At 38.0% G+C, this 25,208-nt stretch overlaps 1 protein-coding gene across 1 annotated transcript in view; it reads right to left on the bottom strand.

Moving 5' to 3' along the window:
- The window catches only part of FBLN7 (fibulin 7), a 42,178-nt gene extending 26,457 nt beyond the window's left edge, over positions 1–15,721 (bottom strand). The window contains exons 1-2 of the mRNA XM_075863749.1: positions 15,653–15,721; positions 12,156–12,315 (exon numbers count right to left, since the gene is read on the bottom strand). Of these exons, the coding sequence (XP_075719864.1) occupies positions 12,156–12,315; positions 15,653–15,721 (229 nt within the window). The remainder of the gene's footprint in view (positions 1–12,155; positions 12,316–15,652) is intronic.
- Positions 15,722–25,208: the final 9,487 nt, after the last annotated feature.

Here is a 25,208-nt window from a genome sequence, read left to right as displayed (position 1 = left end):
TCACATTACCTCCACCATGCTTGACAGATGGCATCAGGCACTCTTCCAGCATCTTTTCAGTTGTTCTGCGTCTCACAAATGTTCTTCTGTGTGATACAAACACCTCAAACTTCGATTCGTCTGTCCATAACACTTTTTTCCAATCTTCCTCTGTCCAATGTCTGTGTGCTTTTGCCCATATTAATCTTTTCCTTTTATTAGCCAGTCTCAGATATGGCTTTTTCTTTGTCCCTCTGCCCTGAAGGCCAGCATCCCAGAGTCGCCTCTTCACTGTAGACGTTGACACTGGCGTTTAGCGGGTACTATTTAATGAAGCTGCCAGTTGAGGACCTGTGAGGCGTCTATTTCTCAAACTAGAGGCTCTAATATACTTGTCTTGTTGCTCAGTCATGCAGTGGGGCCACCCACTTCTCTTTCTACTCTGGTTAGAGCCTGTGTGTGCTGTCCTCTGAACGGAGTAGTACACACCGTTGTAGGAAATCTTCAGTTTCTTGGCAATTTCTCGCATGGAATAGCCTTCATTTCTAAGAACAAGAATAGACTGTCGAGTTTCACATGAAAGCTCTCTTTTTCTAGCCATTTTGAGAGTTTAATCAAACCCACAAATGTAATGCTCCAGATTCTCGACTAGCTCAAAGGAAGGTCAGTTTTATAGCTTCTCTAAACAGCAAAACTGTTTAACAGCGGTGCTAACATAATTGCACAAGGGTTTTCAAGTGTTTTCTAATCATCCATTAGCCTTCTAACACAGTTAGCAAACACAATGTACCATTAGAACACTGGAGTGATGGTTGCTGGAAATGGGCCTCTATACACCTATGTAGATATTGCATTAAAAACCAGACGTTTGCAGCTAGAATAGTCATTTAGCACATTAACAATGTATAGAGTGTATTTCTGATTAATTTAATGTTATCTTCATTGAAAACAACTGTGCTTTTCTTGCAAAAATAAGGAAATTTCTAAGTGACAATAAATTTTTTAACGGTAGTGTATATATATATATATATATATATATATATGTATATATATATATATATATTTATTTATTTATTTGCAACCTTTGGTGGTTCAGATGCCAGTGATCTGCAGACTGAAGAACATGCTGGGACGTTGGAGGAATATATCAAAATGATTTACGCCATTTTTTCTGGTACAAAAAAGTTGCAAATGTTGGCGCATGCCATAGCTGTGCTAAAATTTGCGCCTTTTTACTTTTCTTGCAACTTCCAGAAAATTGCAATCAATAAGTGCAGGGTTTATTTTAGCTGGATGATATCCACTAGAATGATAGATTTATCAGAATTTACAACAGAAACTGGCATAAGTTATGGCACAAATCTACACCTGCTCATAGCAAGCATAGATTTGCATTTCTGTCACACAGACAGCCAGAGATGCACCAAATTTATTAAGAAGTATGCAACTCTTCATAAAGTTGGTTCATTTTTCGCCGATGTAAATTAGTTTGAAACGCGCCTGAGGAGGAGCACCGATCAAAGCCGAAGGTGAAGAGCGGTCGGCGGAGTGCTTTTTTTTTTAATATATTTTTTTTTATATATATACATGTAAATAGAAGAAGTCCCACAGCACTCCGATGAATCAAAAAGGTATAATTTATACAGTCAACAGAACTACAACGTTTCCGTCCTGCTATAGGACCTTTTTCAATGCTTGAAAAAGGTCCTATAGCAGGACGGAAACGTTGCAGTTCTGTTGACTGAATAAATTATACCTTTTTGATTTATCGGAGTGCTGTGGGACTTCTTCTATTTATATCTCATAATCCATGGATCGAGATTGCCTGCTTGCACCCATTAACGTTTTAGAATTTGACGTTGAGTCCTGCTTACCTCTATTTGTTTATATATATATATATATATATATATATATATATATATATATATATATACACACACATTGGAGGAAATAAGTATTTGATCCCTTGCTGATTTTGTAAGTTTGCCCACTGTCAAAGACATGAACAGTCTAGAATGTTTAGGCTAGGTTAATTTTACCAGTGAGAGATAGATTATATTTAAAAAAAAACAGAAAATCACATTGTCAAAATTATATATATTTATTTGCATTGTGCAGAGAGAAATAAGTATTTGATCCCTTTGGCAAACAAGACTTAATACTTGGTGGCAAAACCCTTGTTGGCAAGCACAGCAGTCAGACATTTTTTGTAGTTGATGATGAGATTTGCACACATGTTAGATGGAATTTTGGCCAACTCTTCTTTGCAGATCATCTGTAAATCATTAAGATTTCTAGGCTGTCATTTGGCAACTCGGATCTTCAGCTCCCTCCATAAGTTTTCGATGGGATTAACCCCTTCCCGCTCCTGGACGTACTATTAGGTTATAGCAGCTGTATCGTTCGCGCTCCATGACCTAATAGTACGTCTCGGGAGTAACGGCCGTTTCGGCCGTCCTCCCGACACATACAGGAGCTGTGACAGCTGCTGTCTTGTTCAGCAGCTGTCACAGCTCCTACAGCGGGGACCGATCGCTTTGTCCCCGCTGATTAACCCCTTAAAAGCCGCGTTCTATAGAGATCGCAGCTTTTTAGGGGTTAAGCTGCCATCGCCGGCCTGCTACGCGATAGCGGCCGGCGATGGTGACTATGGCAACCGGACACCAAACAATGGCGTCCGGCTATGCCATAGACGGAAGCCTAGTGGGTCCTGACAACGTCAGGACCCACTATGCTTGCTGTCAGTGAGTAGCTGACAGTTCTAATACACTGCACTACGCATGTAGTGCAGTGTATTAGAATTGCGATCAGGGCCTCCTGCCCTCAAGTCCCCTAGTGGGACAAAGTAATACAGTAAAAAAAAACTTAAAAAAAGATGTGTAAAAATAAGAAAATAAAAGTTTTAAAAGTAAAAATCCCTCTTTTTCCCTTATCAGTCATTTATTATTAATAAAAATATATAAACAAACAAATAAACTATACATAATTGGTATCGCCGTGTCCGTAACGGCCTGAACGACAAAATTATTCATTATTTATCCCGCACGGTGAACGCCGTAAAAGAAAATAATAATAAACCGAACCACAATCACAATTCTTTGGTCACTTCACCTCCCAAAAAATGGAATAAAAAGAGATCAAAAAGTCGCATGTACCGAAAAATGGTACTGATCGAAACTACAGTTCGTTACGCAAAAAATAAGTCCTCGCACGGCTTTATTCATTGAAAAATAAAAACGTTATGGCTCTTAGAATAAGGTAACACAAAAAGTGAATGATTGTTTACAAAACGTATTTTATTGTGCAAACGCCATAAGACATAAAAAAAAACTATAAACATCTGGTATCGACGTAATCGTATCGCCCCGCAAAATAAAGTGAATATGTCATATATAGCGGACGGTGCACGCAGCAAAAAAAAAAGAATAAAAAAACAGTAGTAGAATTGCTGTTTATTAGTCACCACGCCACCTAAAAATAGAATAAAAACTGATCAAAAAGCCGCATGCACCCCAAGAAAACTACAATGGATTCCGCAAGGGGTGTAGTTTCCAAATTGGGGTCACTTTTGGGGAGTTCCCAATGTTTTGGCACCACAAGACCTCTTCAAACCGGACATGGTGCCTAATAAAAAAGAGGCCTCAAAATCCACTAGGTGCTCCTTTGCTTCGGAGGCCGGTGCTTCAGTCCATTACCGCACTAGGGCCACATGTGGGATATTTCTCAAAACTGCAGAATCTGGGTAATAAGTACTAAGTTGCCTTTCTCTGGTGAAACCTTTTGTGTTAGAAAAAAAAATGGTATAAAGAGGACTTTCTGACAAAAAAAAAATGTAAATTTCACCTCTACTTTGCTCTAAATTTCTGTGAAACAACTAAAGGGTTCATAAACTTTCTAAATGCTGTTGTGAATACTTTGAGGGGTCTAGTTTCTAAAATGGGGTATTTGATAGGGGTTTCTAATATATGGGCCCCTCAAAGCAACTTCAGAACTGAACTGGAACCTAAAAAAATAAATAAATGAGGCAATACTTCGCTTCTTACATTATACTGATAATGAGCCGTGCCCACCCCGAGATGACCCCAGTTTTGACCGTTTGTATAAACAGAGACCCCAATTAGACCGTTCCAGTGCCCGGTTTTCCCAAGCATACACCCCCGAGAAGTGTATTTCTATTGATGAGTCCCTGGTACATTTTAAAGGGAGGGTTCAATTCCGCGAGTACCTGCCGGGTAAGAGGGCATGGTATGGCGTGAAGATGTATAAGCTGCGAGAGTGCATCCGGGTATACCTACAGGTTTAGGCTATATGAAGGGAAGGCCACCCCCAAACCATACTGTATCCTGGACTACAATAGGTACATGGGAGGGATGGACTTGTCAGATCAAGTCCTGAAGCCCTACAGCGCCATGCGTTGTGGTATAAGAAGCTGGCCGGGCACATCATACAGATGGCATTGTACAATGCGTACGTGCTACGTCGATGTGCAGGCCAGACGGGAACTTTCCTGGAATTTTAAGAGGTGATGATCAAGAACCTCATCTTTAGGGACCAAGAAGGGGGGGCACCCAGTACTTCTGGAAGCGGGGCCACACGCATCATACCAAGGCGGCAACACTTTCCAGGAGAAGTTCCCCAAACTGGCAAGAAGGGAAAAAGTCAAAAGAGGTGCAAAGTCTGCTATAAGAGGGCGATAAGTGATGACAAAATATATCAATGTGATACGTGTCCCGAATAACCAGAGCTCTGTATGAAAGTCAGTTGTAAAATTTATCATACATCCCTTGGTTTATAATTTACCCCAATTTTACTTACCCTGATGCACTCCGCACAGCTTATCCCCCTCGTCTTTCCCCTCTGAGCCCTGCTGTGTGTCCAGGCAGCTGATAACAGCCACATGTAGGGTATTGCTATACCCGGGAGAACCCACATTACAGTTTATGGGGTGTAGTTCTCTGGTCAAAATGCTCACTACACCTCTAGATGAATGCCTTAAGGGTGTAGTTATTAAAACGGGGTCACTTCTTGCGGGTTTCAACTGTACTGGTACCTCAGGTGCTTCTGCATACATGACTTCGCACTAGAAAATCCCCAGTAGGCCAAATGGTGGTCCTTTCCTTCTGAGCCCTCCCATGGGCACAAACGGCAGTTTATCACAACAAATGGGGTATTGCGGCACTCAGAACAAATTGCGCAACAGAATGGGGTATTTTGTTTCTTGTGAAAATAAGAAATTTTCAGCCAAAACTACATATTATTTGAAATTCAAATAAGTTCTGTGAAGAAACTATGGGGTCTAAATGGTCACATTACCCATAAATGAATTCCTTGAGGGGTGTAGTTTCCAAAATGGGGTCACTTCTGGTGGGTTTCCATTGCTTTGATACCTCTGGGGCTCTGCAAATGTGACATGGCACCCGAAAACCAATCCAGCAAAATCTGCACTCTAAAGAACACACAGCGCTCCTTCCCTTCTGAGGCCTCCCATGGACCCAAACGGCAGTTTATTGCCACAAATGGGGTATTGCTGCACTCAGGAGAAATTGGGCAACAAAATTTAGTATTTTGTTCCCTGTGAAAATAAGAAATTTTGATAAAAAATTACATCTTATTGGAAAAAATGTCATTTTTTTAATGTCACAGCCCAATTGAAATAGGTGCTGTGAAAAAAAACTGTGTGGTCAAAATGCTAACAACAACCATAAATGAATTCCTTGAGGGGTGTAGTTTCCAATATGGGGTCACTTTTGGTGGGTTTCCATTGCTTTGATACCTCTGAGGCTCTGCAAATGCGACATGGCACCCGAAAACCAATCCAGCAAAATCTGGACTCCAACAAACATATAGCGCTCCTTTCCTTCTGAGCCCTCCCATGGACCCAAATGGCAGTTTATCACCACAAATGGGGTATTTCCACACTAAGGACAAATTGGCCAACAAAATGGGGTATTTTGTTCCCTGTGAAAATAAGAAATTTTGATCACAAATGACATTTTATTGGAAAAAATGACATTTTTTTCATTTAACAGCCCAATTCATATACGTGCTGTGAAAAAACTGTGCAGTCAAAATGGTAACAACAACCATAAATGAATTCCTTGAGGGGTGTAGTTTCCAAAATGGGGTCACTATTGGGGGATTCCTACTGTTTTGGCACCTCAACACCTCTTCAAACCTGGCATGCTGCCTAAAATATATTCTAATAAAAAAAGAGGCCTCAAAATGCACTAGGTGCTTCTTTGCTTCTAGGGCTTGTGTTTTAGTCCACGAGCGCAGTAGGGCCACATGTGGGACATTTCTAAAAACTGCAGAATCTGGACAATACATATTTTGTAGTGTTTCTCTGGTAAAACCTTCTGTGTTACAGAAAAAAAAATGAATAAAATTGAAATTCAGCAAGAAAAATGAAATTTGCAAATTTCACCTCCACTTTGCTTTAATTCCTGTGAAATGCCTGAAGGGTTAAAAAACTTTATAAATGCTGTTTTGAATACTTTGAGGGGTCTAGTTTTTAAAATGGGGTGTTTTATCAGGGTTTCTAATACATAGGCCCCACAAAGCCACTTCAGAACTCAAGAGGTACCTTAAAAAAAAAGGCTTTTGAAATTTTCTTAAAAATATGAGAAATTGCTGTTTATGTTCTAAGCCTTGTAACGTCCAAGAAAAATAAAATAATGTTCAAAAAACGATGCCAATCTAAAGTAGACATATGGAAAATGTGAACTAGTAACTATTTTGGGTGGTATACCCGTCTGTTTTACAAGCAGATGCATTTCAATTCTGAAAAATGCAATTTTTTCAAAATTTTCTCTAAATTTTGCAATTTTTCACCAATAAACACTGAATATATTGACCAAATTTTACCACGAACATGAAGCCCAATGTGTCATGAGAAAACAATCTCAGAATCGCTTGGGTAGGTTTAAGCATTCCGACGTTATTACCACATAAAGTGAAATATGTTAGATTTGAAAAATGGGCTCTGAGCCTTAAGGCCAAAACTAGGCTGTGTCCTTAAGGGGTTAAGGTCTGGAGACTGGCTAGGCCACTCCATGACCTTAATGTGCTTCTTTTTGAGCCACTATTTTGTTGCCTTAGCTGAATGTTTCGGGTCATTGTCGTGCTGGAAGACCCAGCCACGAGCCATTTTTAATGTCCTGGTGGAGGGAAGGAGGTTGTCACTCAGGATTTGACGGTACATGGTTCCATTCATTCTCCCATTGATGCGGTGAAGTAGTCCTGTGCCCTTAGCAGAGAAGCACCCCCAAAACATAATGTTTCCACCTCCATGCTTGACAGTGGGGACGGTGTTCTTTGGGTCATAGGCAGCATTTCTCTTCCTCCAAACACAGCGAGTTGAGTTAATGCCAAAGAGCTCAATTTTAGTCTCATCTGACCACAGCACCTTCTCCCAATCACTCTCAGAATCATCCAGATGTTCATTTGCAAACTTCAGACGGGCCTGTACATGTGCCTTCTTGAGCAGGAGGACCTTGCGGGCACTGCAGGATTTTAATCCATTACGGCGTAATGTGTTACCAATGGTTTTCTTGGTGACTGTGGTCCCAGCTGCCTTGAGATCATTAACAAGTTCCCCCCGTGTAGTTTTCGGCTGAGCTCTCACCTTCCTCAGGATCAAGGATACCCCACAAGGTGAGATTTTGCATGGAGCCCCAGATCGATGTCGATTGACAGTCATTTTGTATGTCTTCAATTTTCTTACTATTGCACCAACAGTTGTCTCCTTCTCACCCAGCGTCTTACTTATGGTTTTGTAGCCCATTCCAGCCTTGTGCAGGTCTATGATCTTATCCCTGACATCCTTAGAAAGCTCTTTGGTCTTGCCCATGTTGTAGAGGTTAAAGTCAGACTGATTAATTGAGTCTGTGGACAGGAGTCTTTTATACAGGTGACCATTTAAGACAGCTGTCTTTAATGCAGGCACCAAGTTGATTTGGAGCGTGTAACTGGTCTGGAGGAGGCTGAACTCTTAATGGTTGGTAGGGGATCAAATACTTATTTCTCTGTGCACAATGCAAATAAATATATATAATTTTGACTATGTGATTTTCTTTTTTTTTTTTATATATATAATCTATCTCTCACTGGTAAAATTAACTTAGCCTAAAAATTCTAGACTGTTCATGACTTTGACAGTGGGCAAACTTACAAAATCAGCAAGGGATCAAATACTTATTTCCCTCACTGTATATACCGTATGTATTGTATTTTTTCTAAATATCTTTATTAGGTAAACTATTACAGAATTGGCTTAGTGTAGGCTTAGAATAACATCTAGTAATGGTGAGCATAAATTCTCAACTAATAGTGTATATTGTAGCTTTTCAGGTGGCTGAGTCACTTTCTGTGTATTTGAGGACCATTAATACTGTAAACTGGCAATTTATTTTACAGACAGACTGTCTTCTCAGCAGATTACATAAAGCCATGCCAATAATATTGCAAAACATTTTGATTGGATTATTATCAGCTTTGAAATAGTTTGGAAGGCAAATTTATAATAGTATCTGGCCAATATTCCAAAGGGCTTGGATGACATTATAACTTGCTGATTTACTGTTTCTTAATAGGGGTCTGTACAGTGAATCAGAAATTGGCTGCTACTATCTATCCTCTGCATTATAGTGTTTGGCAGGAGAATAGATCTGCTAATAATGGAAGATACACTGTGGAGATTTGTACTACAAGTACATGTCTACCAAATTAGAAGTTTAATGTACGAACTTCCTTAAACAAATGTATTCAATTTGAGCAAGTCCTGAAATTGGGACCAATTTGCTTGGAGTTTCTTCTCTTTCAACCATATTTCAGTGGTTACCCATTTGTCTTTATTTGCCTTTTGCCATATATCTTTGCCATATGACATCTAACCTTGTCCTCACTGACATAATCATATGAGTTAACAGGTCACTAACTTATACTCCACTCATCACATAAATTCATGTACCTATAGTCATTAAAAAGTGATAACACACTTATCATACTACTCATAGTTATGTTACTGAATGGGGGTCAGATTTAGCCGGGACAAGATATAGAGCTGATTGGAACAATGTGTGGGACACAGTCTCCTCCTGCTCTATTTACACAACCACAGTGAAATTTGCATATAAGGTTCTCAGCATTGGTACTTGGTCCCTGCACGGATAGCCAATATAGTTCCTGGCTATCCTGCCAACTGCTTTAGGGGCTGCGCCTCTACTGGTGACATTCTGCATTCGTGGTGGACCTGTCCCAGCGTACTGCGATTTTGATCTTGTGTTTATGACCTAGCACGTGTGGACCTTGACATTTCCTACAGAGATCCTTGGGAAGCTCTGCTTAATCACAAATCCTCTAACCTCACCTGAGCACAATACAGATTGTTTAACTGATAGTAAGATAAAAGCAAGTAAACGATAGCCTATGCCCAGAAAACAATGCATATTCATCACTTAGAGTTTCTAATCAGATTAGATACTTTCATGACCAATGAACAACTCACCAGTAGATCTCTTATGCCCTTCCCTATTTATCGCTTACTAGTCTCACCTTCGGATAATTACAGGGTTTTTTTGAGGGATGCCTCCCCCCCCCCTTTTTCTCTTTCTCTTTTTCTGCTCCTGTTTCTTCTCTCTGTACTGTTACGGTCTTTTGCAGTTGACTAATGTCACCTTTTATTAACCATTAGGAAGTAGCCACTGTTCTAGTGTCTTACTAGTCTGTTTATTTATTGTAAAATTCAATAAAATATTTTGAAAGTTAAAAAGTCATAACACTAGAGTCCATGTCCTTAGGCTATGTTCACACGGAGTATTTTGGGGGAAGAATATCTGCCTCAAAGTTCCAAACGGAATTTTGAGGCAGATATTCCTCCCCCAAAATACTCCGTGTGAACAGCAATTATCGCGCCGTTTTTCGCCCGCGGCCATTGAGCGCCGCGGGCATAAAACAGCGAGATATACGCTTTCTCCTGCCTCCCATTGAAGTCAATGGGAGGTCGGAGGCGGAAGCGCCCGAAGATAGGGCATGTCGCTTCTTTTTCCCGCGAGGCAGTTTTACTGCTCGCGGGAAAAAGACGCCGACGCCTCCCATTGAAATCAATGGGAGGCGTTCTCGGGCCGTTTCTGCCGAGTTTTGCGACGCGGTTTCCGCGTCAAAAAACTCGGCAAAAGACCCCGTGTGAACATAGCCTTAAAATGCCCTGGTCAATTCCTTAAAGGGAACCTGTCACCAGCATTTCACCTATTGAACTTTACTTATCCCTCACTGGCTGCTGCTATCAAAAGTTCATTGCCGTTATCCCCTCTCCTAAACTCCTCCTCCGACTGTAAATAATGGTCTGCAAACATTTTGCGCCTTTTATCGTAATAATCCGGTGTCCCGTTGTACGTACATACTAGAATAGGACATCAGTGCATAAGCACAGGATTTTGTGTGCTGGGGGAAGGCAAGGAGCTGTCAATCAAAAGTAAGGAGGCGGGGTAAACTAGGAAAGGCTTGAGGAATGAAGATCTGACTCTTTTCAAATGAAGATCTGACTCTTTTCAAACGAAGATTTGACTCTTTTCAAACGAAGATTTGACTCTTTTCAAACGAAGATTTGACTCTTTTCAAACGAAGATTTGACTCTTTTCTGCTCATTAGCATACGTGTGGGAACACTAAAAAACTGAATACTAAAGCTACAGAGCCAACTAAGAAGATAATTATAGGTTATATAGAAATGATTTTTCACCCACTACCACCAGGTATTGCTGGTTAAATAGGTGAAATGCTGGCGACAGGTTCCCTTTAAAGGAGTTTTCCATGATAAGGACTGAAATATATTTTCCTTACTAATTCTGCACTGTTTCTGGAGATAGTTTGGTATAGCCTCCACACCCTAGTGTCCCTGTGGTCGTGCCTAAACTGTTTGCTGTCCCAAAAGGCAACAATACATGCTTACTTAGCAGAGCACTGTTCCTTTAAAAAAAAAAGTCCATTCCATGGTTATCTAGCCAGTTGAGCTAATTCTCTCATGTCCAGTGGAAACGAACCTATCTATAAAGAGATGAGCGAATTTTCATTTGGGGTCCAATTCGATTCGGTCCAAATTAATTCACCACGAACTGCAAGTGCCCCGATTGCCTTGAAAACTTGTGTCTGACTCTCCAATCCAACCCCTTTCAAGCTTTTTAATGCCAAGCCATCATTAATAATGTCAGCCACCTATACCCCTTATGATCGGCTGTGCAGAAGGCAGGTATAACCGCAGTGCATTTTGGTAATGCTGCCTGCAAGGAATTATTGGGAAACTTTTTCTAATCTGTTCAATGTTGCGGATATACGTGCGCCGTCAACCTAAAATTTTTTGGGAAATTTGGATCTAATTCATTTTGTGTAGAATCGATTGGTAAGCTCTATTAAAGAACAATTACAGATGTAGCCATCTTTAACTTGACTCTGATAACTTGCTGCAGCGTGATAACACACAACAAAAGCCATTGAAAAGTCATTGAAAAAGTCAAGATAAGAGATCTAGCCATTGTTTATTTAATGCGTTAAAAGTCAAGGTAAAGACGGCTACATCTGTATGAGTTTATCGGCTTTCCCATCCTTAATGAGAGCTATCATATATATTAGTGATCAGTGAAAAAAAAAGAACACATCACATCAGTCGGACATCCACTCGAGCAGACATTTTGGAATATCCAAGCAATATGCCACAACAGGCTGTGAAGAGACAACCCTGTTAACATTTTAGCTGAGCTTCTACAATACAATGGGACCATTTGTTTCATACATTAGATTATTGTACAGATCCTGGAGTAAGACAACACTTCCTAGAATGCAAATGGTTAGAGCCAGCTCTATGTAGGCATTGAGCTAGCAAGGAATTTCAGCTCTGAAGCCTGCAGAATTATTAACCGAGTTCTTGACTATAACATAGATATGATGGTTTTCAAGGGTGGACATTCACTTTCTCCCAATATGAAAATACCTAAAGATGCAGTAATAGTAAATTGGCACTGGTCTTTAGAACTGCATCCTACCACCATCAAAAATCCAAAGTAGCTTGTTAGTAGTAATGCCTTCTGTCTAAATAAAACCCTGTTACTAAACCATTTTATGTGCAGCTACAGCATACTTCCATCCAACACATTATATGTTGCATATTCTATGTTTAGTACTAACCTGGCTGTGGGTCCGGCCCACCTTTGTTGACTGTGTTTTGCAAATTATTAAGTCTGCTTTTCATAATACGGATTCCTTCTGCAAATCTTGTTTCTTGACCCTTTAAGTATTGTTGCATCTGTTTGATGACAGTCAGGATCTGCTGTTTATTGGGACAGTTCTAGGAGTAAAAATAACTTAGTAAACAAATGGCTAAATCCTATTTACATGTTGTATCATATCACATAGACATCTTGTGAACTGAAAAATTATAAATGTGGCAATTAGTATTATGGCATATTAATTCAACCAAATTTTTTATGAATTACAAAGAAAAAAATGGATAACCTAATGTAGTTTCCTTCTACTTGATGACGCGCCAGCACAGACCCACGTGACTTAGGGCTGCCTCCTCTCCAGTTCGTGTCGGCACGTCATCATTTAGATGACCACAAGGGCCTGGCATTATGACGGCTCCATTCCTGAGCCAGCCCCATACTTGGTCCGAGTTCTCAGCAAGTTACATACAGAGGTAAGGGTGGTTCAGGAAATAGGGTGGAGAGAAGAAAGAAGAGAATACCTTTTTTTGTTGTTTTTCAGCGCAAGCTAAAAATCTAAGTCCCGCTTCAGACCCGGAAAAGGATGAGCGTTTGTGCTGTGATATAGGGGTTTAGTGAGTAACGCAAAAAGATTATTTTCTTTCTGGAAATTATCTACAACTACCTGGAATTCTATTTAAAAGTGTTTATAGGATTTTTTTTATTTTTGCGCTGACGGACAACCCATTTAATACAAGGAGAAGAGCCATGTGACCTAGTCATATCTTTAATAAACTTTTTGTCTAGTGTTACATGTAAGCTAAGTAGTAAAGTGTAGGGACTACTTTATCTCCATAGGTTTGTTGGCTCGTGTTGTTTGTATAATTTACTGTGATTTATAGCATCTAGATGTCAAGCGAAACAACTATCTGCTGCCAAAGCCTAATATAAAATGACTTAATTCTATATGCATTTTAGACCTTACAATTTCTTGGACGCAACAAACCCTTCTGGTGGAATGTCCATAGTACAGACTATTTGTAAAAGGGAATTACATCTTCAGACCTTGGAACAATACACCATTGGGTGTAAATACAGATTCTGAATATAACATTTTCTATATTCGATTTATATAGAAGTTATACATTGGACACACATGGGCAAGTAAGACAAGACCTGAACAACAGTAAATCTCGGTAGTAGACAAAATATAATTGATGCAAAACCATAGAACCTAATAACTTGAGACCATAAGTTAATTACTAATATATGGAAGCAGAATTGCAACCATCCATAAATTGATGGACATTCCATACCATTTTTTTTTAAATAAAGGTAATGCAAGTTATTGTGATTGTAATTATATTACAGTTCATAGTAAATGCTATCAATGTGTTCATATCAGTATTCTGGCATACATACATACATACACACACACATATATATATAATTGTTGTTATTATTATTAGTCCACAAAAATGTTTGGCCATCCATAATTTTTGAATGAGTCATCCAGAAAAAAGATGGTTGGCAACTCTACATAGATATAATCACTGGGTACTGTAAAAATAACCACAATCCTGCTGACGTCTGATGTAGCTAGGATTGCAATTTGATCAACATCAGTGTTAGCATTGCTTCATTGTAAATTTCTTCTATCAGTGTATAAGGAAAATTATCTAGTCTTCAGAGAAAAACGCGGTTTCTTTTTCCAATAAAAAGGTTAGTCATTGTGATTAGTACAACTTTCTAAATATTTTTTATTAAAAATTATTTTAACTTTTTGAGATATAGCTGCTCTGTATTCTCTATACAGAGCATCTGTATCTTTCACTAAATCCTGCTCTGACGGGACTGACGGGTTTAGTGACAGCGGGATCCTCCTGTTATCCATCACATCTAAGTTCATATCACTAGATGTAATAGATTACAGGTGGATTCTGCGTGTGCAACACACGCAGGACCCGCTGACACTAAACCTGTCAGGTTCGCGTGAATGATGGGTTCAGGTCATAGCGAATGATACAGCTTGTCTATATAGAGAATACGGAGCAGTGGTAGCTCAAAAAGTAAAAAAAATGTTTCATAAAAACTATTTAGAAACTTGCACCTTTTTATTTAAAGAGGCTCTGTCACCACATTATAAGTGCCCTATCTCCTACATAAGGAGATGGGCGCTGTAATGTAGGTGACAGCAGTGTTTTTTATTTAAAAAAAACAGTCTGTTTTCACCACTTTATTAGCGATTTTAGATTTATGCTAATGAGTTGCTTAATGCCCAAGTGGGCGTGTTTTTACTTTAGACCAAGTGGGCGTTGTACAGAGGAGTGTATGACGCTGACCAATCAGCGTCATGCACTCCTCTCCATTCATTTAGTCAGCGCATAGGGATCCTTTTAGATCGCTTTGTGCTGTCTTTTACGAACACATTAACAATACTGAAGTGTTTAGACAGTGAATAGACATTCCACGGGATGTCTATTCGCAATCTCTGCACTTCGTTACTCTGTCTGTGGTAGTTACAGCAGAGCAAGCGTAATCTCGTGAGATTATGCTGTAGATGACAGGTTACAACGAGATTACGCTTGATCTGCTGTAACTACCACAGAAACAGTAACGAAGTGCAGGGATTGTGAATAGACATCCCGTGGAATGTCTATTCACTGTCTAAACACTTCATTATTGTTAATGTGTTAGTATAAGACAGCACATAAGGATATAGCAGGATCCCTATGCGCTGAGTAAATGAATGGAGAGGAGTGCATGAGGCTGATTGGTCAGCGTCATACACTCCTCTGTACAATGCCCACTTGGCCTAAAGTAAAAACACGCCCACTTGGGCATTAAGCAACTCATTAGCATAAATCTAAAATCGCTAATAAAGTGGTGAAAACAGATCAGTTTTTTTAAATAAAAAGCATTCCTGTCACCTACATTATAGCGCCGATCTCCTTATGTAGGGCACTTATAATGTGGTGACAGAGCCTCTTTAAAAAAAAATTGCCTTTCAAAGGTGTACATAGCCTTTAAAGATGTTGTCCAGGATTAGAAAAACATGGCTAATCCTATACAACCGCTTTCATATAATGATTGATTTTCTCTAAATTTTAAATGTGTTTAATCTTCAGTGCTGTAAAAAAGCTCATCTATTTTTGCATATATGTCACACTTGAATGTTTCAAATGATCAAACTACTTTTAGTATTAGACAAAGATAACCCAAGTAAACACAAAATGTATTCATTTATTGAAGGAAAATGCTGTTTAGCCCTACCTGGTCCTATGTGAAAAAGTAATTGCCACATTAGCTACTAAATTGGGTTAAGTCACACCCAGGCATGGTTACCGTCACACCTGTTGAATGTAAACATCATTTAAATAGTCTGGCAATATGAAGCAGGCTAGAAGGTCTTAACAAGTATCACATGATGCCGCATTCTAAAGAGATTCAAATACAGATGCCAAAGTCATTGAAATCTACCAGTCTGGAAAGGGTTACAAATCCATTGCTAAGACTTTTTGGACTCCAGCGAACCACAGTGAGAGCCATTATCCACAAATAAAGGAAAAAGTGGTGAACCTTTCAAGGAGTGGCCGGCCAGACAAAATTTCACCAAGAGCAAATCGACGACTCATCCAGAAGGTCAAAAAAAATCCAGATGAACAGCTTAGGAACTGTAGGCCTCACTAGCCTCAGATAAGGTGAATGTACACGATTACACAATAAGAAAGACACTGGGCAAAAATTATATCCATGGGAGACTTGCAAGGCACAAATTACTGCTGACCAAAAAGAAGACAAAGGTTCGTCTCACATTTGCCAAAAAACATCTGTGGAACTTTTTGGAAGATATGGGTCTCGTTACATCTGGCGTAAAGCTAACACTGCATTCCATTGTATGAACATGATACAAACAGTCAAATATGGTGGTGGTAGTGTGATGTCTAGGGCCGCTTTGCTTCAGCAGGACCTCGACAATGTGCCATAATTTACGGAATTATGAATTCTGTCCCTATCAGAAAATCCTGAAGGAGAATGTTTGTCTGTCAGTTCGTGACTTAAAGCTCAATTGGGTTATGCAGCAGGACAATGATCTGCAGGACACAAGCAAGTCCAACTCAGCCTGGCTCAAAAGAAACAAACTTAAGGTTCTGGAGTGGCCGAGTCAAAGTCCTGACTTAAATCCCATTAAAACGCTGTGGCACGATCTTAAAGGTGCAGTTCATGCTCGAAATTCCTCCAATGTGGCCGAATTACAACAATTATTTAAAGAAGTGTGGGCCAAAATTCCTCCACAGTGATGTAAAAGACTCATGGCAAGTTATCACAAACGTTTTATTGCAGCTGTTACTGCCAAGGGTGGCCCAACCAGTTATTAGTTTTGGGGGCAATTCGTTTTTCAAATGGGTGATATAGGTTTTGAATAAATCTTTATCCTCAAAAGTAGGTTAATTCAGTCTTGTAAGTCCTTAGAAGTAAAGCTTCTATCAGTTCTGAAAGAAGCATTCTTAACTGAAGCCATAACTAATGTCATAGACACATTAGGATGTATTTTATCGAAATAGAAAAATAGTTGGCAAAGATTGGCTTAAAGAATCTGTAAAGAATTGTCAGTTTTGCAAGGTAATGAAGGCGTCCAAATGATTCTGTGGAAGTTTAACATCCTAAGAAATTGATCTTAGTGGATGTGTTTGTGTAGGGAAATGAGAATAGACTCCAATGTTCAAAAGGGACAAAAAACAAGGATAAAGCTGCGAATATGGTGACATTAAAAGATAACAATCTGTTTCATGGGTGGGGGAACTATAGCGCGCCGGAAGTGTTCCACGTGAGAATTCTCCTGGCACATGAGAAGAACTCGCTGCATCTCACCGCCCTGTCTGATGCTGCACCTCCTGCTTTCCTTGCAAATTCCTGCGGGACATGCCGCTAGTTTTTCATGAGAGTATCAGACTGCTCTTTCCCCACTGCCATTTACCAGACCACAGTCACAATAGTTACATTCTTCCACTCAGAGACAGCACCCACTGTTATGTGGGAGTGGGACCTTCGGCTGGCACTGTATTTGAGAGGTCCTCTCACTGTCACTGTTATGTGGGTCCCATCAATAACTATAGAATGACATGAAGTCATTTTTAAAGCACTTCTACCATAACCCTCAATATAACTAATTCACTAATAGTGAATTACAGAATAGCTATTTTAACTGTAATGATTTATTTGTATTGTTTTGAGCATGATTCATCAAGTAAGTAGAAAATGGGGATCTTGTGGAAAGCACTGTATTTAGGTGTCCTCTTGTTGCCACTGGTATGATGGTCCTGTGGCTGTCACTATTAAGGGGTTATGTGGCTGACACTGTTATGGGGGTTCTTGCCGTTTATGCTATGATTTTGTGTTCATATTTAGGCCGGGTACACGCATGTTCATTCATCTGGTGACGTTTCCCTCCGGCGCAGTACAGAAATGCTGGAGGGAAAATTATGCCGGATGTCATATTTTTGCTGGACAGAAAACATTGCATGCAGTGTCTTTCTGTCTGGCTATGGACGCTGGACATCAGTTGTGGCCAGGCTAGAGGTAAAACAACTGGCCAGACACAATGGATATGTGAACCCAGCCATAGACAGAAAATCACGGTAAATCGCTGTGAAATTGTGTTGACATTTTTGCAATTGCCAATATATCTCAATTTACTATTGCCGTGTAGTCCCAGTCTTTTTTCCCCAAAAAATTTATGGAAATGGACACACTCTGACAAGAATGTTTGCCAACCCTAATTTATGTATCATTTACCTTGCATAAGTTGGTGGTTTTCTAAATAGTTGCTATTAAATAAACTTGTTTTTGCCATTTTGTAAAATAAATATGACCTTTTAGAGTTTTGATGTTCTTCCAGATCACACCCCTGCGGCCTCCTTTTCATCCATCTTATCTTACAATTCCCATCAATAACTATAGAATGACATGAAGTCACTTCTATCATAACCCCCAATATAACTAATTCACTAATTGTGAATTACAGAATAGCTATTTTAACTGTAATGATTTATTTGTATTGTTTTGAGCATGATTCATCAAGTAAGTAGAAAATGCTATATGGTATTACATTTATTAGGATTCCTTTCTTTTTCTGAATCTTTTCCGAAACCAAAATATACACAGCCAAAAACAAGTTTTAATCATTTCGCTAGATAAGTTAAAGTAAAAGTTGATGAAGTCCATTGAACTGTAGCCAAAAGAAAGTTTTTTGGACTGCATCACTTTTGATCATTACTGAAAGTGGTTATTGTGGTTTCAGTGAATAAATGTTATTCTTTGTATAATGAAAAGTTATAAAATTTTCCCTTATACTTTCTGTTTCAATTTCTCACAGTTTTTAAGATCTCTGCTTGCATTCATTAAATAGAAACATTCATTGATTACTTGTTACAAGACAGAACTCTGATAAATGTGCTGTAACTGTACTTCTTCTTGCATATGTTAGATCATCACATGACCAGTAGAAATATTTATCTCCTAGAAGTAAATGGTTAAGATTCCCATTGAGTGACTGCAAGCAGAGATCTTGAAAACCATGACTAATTGTTACAGAAAGTACAATGCTGTGAAAAAGTATTTGTCCCTTCCAATTTTTTCTATTTTAGCATATTTGTCACACTTGAATGTTTCAGATCATCAAACTACTTCTAATATTAGACAAAGATAACCCAAGTAAACAAAAAATGCTGTTTTTAAATAATGATTTTATTTTGTAAAGGGAAAATGCTGTTCAGCCCTAGCTAGCGCTATGTGAAAAAGTAATTGCCCCCTTAGATACTAAATAAGCCAGTTAACCAAATTCAATTGACAATTGGGTTTAATTTCACTAGCCGCACCCGTGTATGACTACTGCCAGACCTGTTGATCTAAATATCACTTGAATAGAACCTATCTGAAAATATGAAGCTGGCTAGAAGGTCTCAAAATAAACAGCACAAAGTCATTGATACCTACCAGTCTGGAAAAGGTCACAAAACCATTGCTAAGGCCGAAATTTCACCAAGAGCACATCGATGACACATCCAGGGGGTCGCAAAAGAACCCAGACAAACATGTAAAGAACTGTAGGCCTCACTTGCTTCAGTTAAGGTCCATACACGATTCCATAGTAAGACAGACACAGGGCAAAAATTGCATCCATGGGAGAGTTGCAAGGTGCAAAACACTGCTGACCAAAAAGAATACAAAGACTCGTTTCACATTTGCCAAAGAACATCTAGTTGACCCTCGAGACTTTTGGGATAATATTCTGTAGACTGATGAGTCAAAGGTGGAACTTTTTGGAAGACATGGGTCTCGTTGCATCTGGTGTAAAGCAAACTTTCTACCATAGGAACGTCATACAAACAGTCAAACCCGGTGGTTGTATTGTGCTGGTCCGGGGCTTCAGTATAACTTGTATTTTGTTGTTAATTAAAATTGCTGCTGATTCTGTTTTTAGGAGGCCAGTACAAAACCTACAGTTACCTCTAACTAAATCATAAAGGGTCCTTCATATATATATATATATATATATATATATATACATATATATATATAACCTACATGCGAACCAAAAAAGAAAATAATGGCCATAATATATCACAATGATATCTTTATTAAATATGAATGATAGTCATATCAAAAAGACAGTTAGAAAAGTGAGAACAAGATGGAAGAAAAATCTCAACACAGAAAAAATGCATTCCTCCATCCAAATCATGTGTGAGTATGAGCAATTAAATCACGTGTGCAAATAATACCAGTTATAACATATTTAGACTCAGGGAAATATTAGTGACATAAAAAAGTGCTTCACGTGCATAAATGAAAAATATGGGAAAGACAAAAATTACCACAATGAATGCCGGACTGCCAGTGGGCAGTCTCAGTTAGTGATTGACAACCTTACCTGTATAGTTGTGGATAAAGAGATTGCTGTCAATTACTAATTAGGACCGCCCGCTGGACTCCTAAGGCCACAATAAGCAGAGATTTAGCTCAATCTATTACAAGTTATGCTGAATCTTTTTCCACAAAACTATATCTCAATCTGCTCAGCTCCTCCTGCTCTATAACATGCCGCACACATATCAGACTGTATTTCCAATGTGACAGTTTATCTTTAAAAAACGTATTTTACGTGTGTTGTCTTTATCTTAAAATTAGCAAAATAGAAAAAAATCAAGTGAGGGGAAAATATATTTTCGCAGCACTGTACATAGAAAAATGCATAACTTTTCATAACACTGAATAATATATATATATATATATATATATATATATATATATATATATATATATATATATATATATATATATATATATATATTTTTTGCTAAAACAGTAATAACCTTTAATTCTATTGCTGCTATCTAAAAAATAAAAGTACATGATTAAAGGGAAGGGCCACCTTAGCATCCGATTTCTTTAATCATTATTATTGTTCCAATGCATCTAAGCAACTTTGCAAACGGTTTTAAGAAAAAAATGTCCTCTTATTTGGGGTTTATAACTTGTATGGAGAACTAAGTGTCTCAATGGTAACAGACTACAAACAAACAGAAGTAGGGAACAAATGAATGGCAATATGACTGCAGGGTCAGACTATACAAGGTGGGTTTGTAGTCTGTTACCATGGAGACACATCACAAGGGACTCCATAGGAGTTGTAGACAAGAAATAGGAGATTTATCAATTAAGACTATTTGCAAAGTTGCTTCATTTTATATTTTAGATACTTTGGTTGCTAAATACTACAGTCTCTCTCCTAACAAAATTTTGATAAAAATACATCAATGGTGGATCAGTTAATAACATTTCCAACAATGTAGAAAGATGGAGATTTTAAGAATAAATAATTTTATTTTTATAAATGTATAAATATTTTTTTTATATAAATGTAATACATTTTTAATAATAAATAAAAAAGAAATATGGCACAGTAAGAAGTGTATTTTTATAGCTACTCACTATTTATTTACGGATCATATGTAAAAAATGTTACATCTGTTAAGTTAAGATCAGCCTCAAACTGTTCCACCAGAAGACCAAAGGATCCTCCAGAAGGCTAGATAATAGTGTATAAATGTGATAATTCAAGGAAAGCTTGATGTTTTTATAATGAAGTAACTGCAATGTCGGTAACATCTTACATTATGTAATACAAACTCAAACTTTGGATGAATAAATTTCAGCTTTACAGCATATGACGTAAAATGACATAAAATTTACTTTAAATATGGGTCCATTTTCTTTTTCATCTGCTTTGTGAGATGCAGTTCTGGGTGGTCAATGCCACATGGCAGATCACAAGGTTGGTCAAAAAGAAAACAGACCAGGATCATATGTTTGTTCAGTATCAATTAGTTCATCTCTTTCATGGTTTATCACTGTAATTCCCTCGCCATATGCATTTGTTTCTCCATCTGTGACCTGTTTAAGGCTGAACTACATTGATAGTATAGGAAAATCATTTTATTTGCTTCTTGGATATTGATATTTCTGAGCTGTTATAATCTATAGAGGGCAGTCTTAAAGATTGTCTAAAGTGTAATAAATACATTTTTATGGAGTTATATAAGTACAATAAAGTTTATTAAAGTAACAGATTTTTTTTCATTCCCCCTTCTAATGAAATCTTGAAAACCACGAACATTTTTGGCTAGGATTGCACAGTGATGTCCCTTATATGTCTATTATTGCCACAGCCTAAGCAACATGTGAGGCAGTTGTGGCAGCTGGTCAGCCCGGTTTTGGGCTGCCCTACTTACTATATAGTTGGGAATGGGTGGGTTCGACATTCGAAGTAATATAAAGCTGCTCACAAGGCTCGGCATAAATAGGCAATTTTATTTAGATGGAGCCTATTGCAAAAGCAAATTGCATAAATGGACAGCCAACAGCTATGAGTAAGAGACCATAGCAGCTCTATACTTGTAAGCATCGTTGCCACAATATCTATGGCTTTAACTGAGTATGAATAAAGCCTAATGGTCCCAGAGTTTATTTTCAATGTCTTTTAACCAGAAGTTTACAGCCCAACAAGCTTGTCCATGCAAGCTTTACTACAAACAACCAGACACAATCATCATATCTTATAATGCCCACAAGCAGTGAGCGGATTTTGCCCCTATAACTGCGACTATAATTTTAGATTTTTAACTATAAGAAATGGGAAATGCAAGCCTGTGCAAAATAAACGCTAATATATTCTTGCTGGACAGTCCTGGGGGCCTTTTTTAGGCCCTGGCTGTTCATATAAAACAGATAGCTCCGGTAATTATGTATAAAAACTCAAAGACAATGAGTTTCTTGTATGTAAGTACTAGTTTTGAGAAAATATGTAAAATATATTTGGGAATTTCTTAAATAAGAATTCAATAATATCATTTATTAATGGAATTACTCTTAACCTTAATATGAGAAAAGAATTGCAGCTACCCAGTGGTGAGAAGAAATTGGCTAAATTGATGCCATTTTTTGAGGCCAATAGATTTCACAAAGGCACTATGCTTAAAATTTGACAAGATATAACACTATACAGATTGTTCTATATAGGAGTATTCAGGTTTCTTCTAGAAAGTTAAGCACATGACTATTGAAATAATAATTTTACTATGGTTTTGTTACAGACATCTCTTACCCGACCCAGCTGGAAGGTGCTTTACTATGTCTCTTTGCATTGACAATAGACGAAGAAGAGAACTGCAATTATCTTTAAAGATGACATCCCTGGAGATTATCCCACAGAGACTGATAAAGACATTTTTCTATCTATAATAAAATACTTTTTACAGTTGGAAGATTTAATGAAACTAGAAATGAGACACTGGTTTGATTTAAAACAACTGTAGAAATATGATAACATAGACAAGATACCCAGAGGCTTGAGGGTCCACAAGAAACACACTGTGGACCATGATCAGGATTTGATTCAAGAATGAGATCACACCTTCCATGAGGGTTCCCTTCAAAGACTCAAAATCCTGATAAAATACTGCAATTGGAAATTAGTAAAAATAAGTGAAGAAATGAACATCAAAAGCGAAAAAAAATTCCATTTACAAGGATCACCATGAATACACTAATTTTAATATACATCTCGATTCTCTAAAACAGGAGTGGGGAACTTCCAGCCCGCGGGCCGCATAAGGCCCGCTAGATCATTTGGTGTGGCCCGACCTCACTCAGACCACGCTGCCGCCGCATCATTCTCTACTTGGCTCCATCCACCCTTCTCACTCTACATTTAAGAGCTAAGTATGGCGGTGGCAGTCTGAGTGAGGTCGATGCGTGCTGGCCCAAAAGTGGACCAGTCAGCGAGCTACGCTGTTTTCTTCTTCATGGTCAGCCGGAACACAGAGTGGTAGAACAGGGTTTAGGGGGCCCCGTTCTAGAGATAGGTGCAGGTTCAGAGGTGGGACCGGCATCTATCTGACATTTATGACATAACCAGTAGATATGAATAATACAAAAAATAAAATATTTGAAGCAGCATAAATCCCGATATCAGGAGCGGTGTCACGCTGTAAAATCAGACAAACCCAGTCTGACGTAATATAATCCTCAGAAAAAGCATGGTTGAACAGCAGCAAACGTCTCCCAAATTTCAATCAATATATTCCTTTATTGGTCAAACATCCAGTAAAAATGGCAACGTTCGACCCGTGACAAGTTATTTAGTTATTTTTGCCAATAAGTTCATATTTGACTCTATCATAATATGGAGTAACTAATTCAGTATAGGCCTCAATGATCCTTAATGCTGCCTGTGCTGGCATACCCAGGCAGGACCATTCGGGAGGGGGGGGGGTGGACGGTGTTGGATTTTTATGTTCACTTTTTCAACTGATGAAAAGGGTTTCCAAAAAGCAGTAATTCCCATACCCTTAGGTGTTAAAGATCTGAACAAAAACCACTAATTGAAGTGAGACTAACATAATTATAATTAGAAAGGAAGCAATGACGGAATATATAAAAAAATAAAAATAAAAGATAGATTTTAAATCTCTGCACATCAAAAATACATCTTGGTTTATATATTCGAGACATATAGATTTTTTGATTGTTTATAAAAACATTTTTGATAATTCATATTCTAACGCTATTTGATCTAAATATAAAGTTCTCCCCAATGGATAAGAAGTATTCTAGTACTAGAGGCCCCAGCAACGTCTTGTGTTCAAAGGCACATGTACGTGACTTGGGCTCCGTGAACGTTTAGTCCCAAATTCATCTAATATTATTGTGAAATAAAAAAAAATATTGAGACTAGATATAATGTTTAGATTCAAACAAATTTATACTTCCTAGATGAATTGTGATATTTGTGTATTTATTTATTATAAAATAATATTTTCATAAAAAACTGCTAAACTATTTTAATTTAGCTTTATCGTTATAATAAATTTATTTATTATTCTGAGATGAATTGTTATATTTGTTTGTTTGTCTGTTTATTATGCGTTCTATGGACACGCTTCATAGTAGTTAGTCAGTAGGTTGGCGGGACCAGTTGTATTTTTTAATAGCACCATTTTAGGGTACATAGAATTTATTGATTAACTTTTAATTTTTTGGGGGGAGAATAGAAAAAAAACAGCAATTTTGCCACACTTTTTTGCATCCTAAATTTACGCCGTTTAGCGTGTGGTATAAATAACACAATAACTTTATTCAGCGGGTTGTTACGATTGCAACGATACCAAATGTATATAGATTTTGAATGTTTTACTACTTTTACACAGTAAAAACACTTTTTTTTCAAAATTATTTGTTTTTGTGTACCCATATTTCAAGAGCCATAACTTTTTTTTTTTTTTGCCGATGCAGTTGTATGACGGCTTTTTTTGGCGGGACGACTTGTAGTTTTTATTGGTACCATTTTGGAGTAGATGCGACTTTTTGATCACTTTGATCGCAAGCCTGGATTCATAGAAAACAGAAATTTTTGGATTGTTTTTTATTTATTTTTTTATGGCGTTCACCATGCGGGTTAAATAATGTAATAACT

The sequence above is a fragment of the Rhinoderma darwinii genome, chromosome 4 (genome assembly GCF_050947455.1).
Source record: "Rhinoderma darwinii isolate aRhiDar2 chromosome 4, aRhiDar2.hap1, whole genome shotgun sequence".
In the NCBI taxonomy this organism is placed as follows: domain Eukaryota; kingdom Metazoa; phylum Chordata; class Amphibia; order Anura; family Rhinodermatidae; genus Rhinoderma; species Rhinoderma darwinii.
The sequence above is the reverse complement of the archived record's forward strand: the minus strand, read 5'-3'. Positions and strand labels throughout refer to the sequence as shown.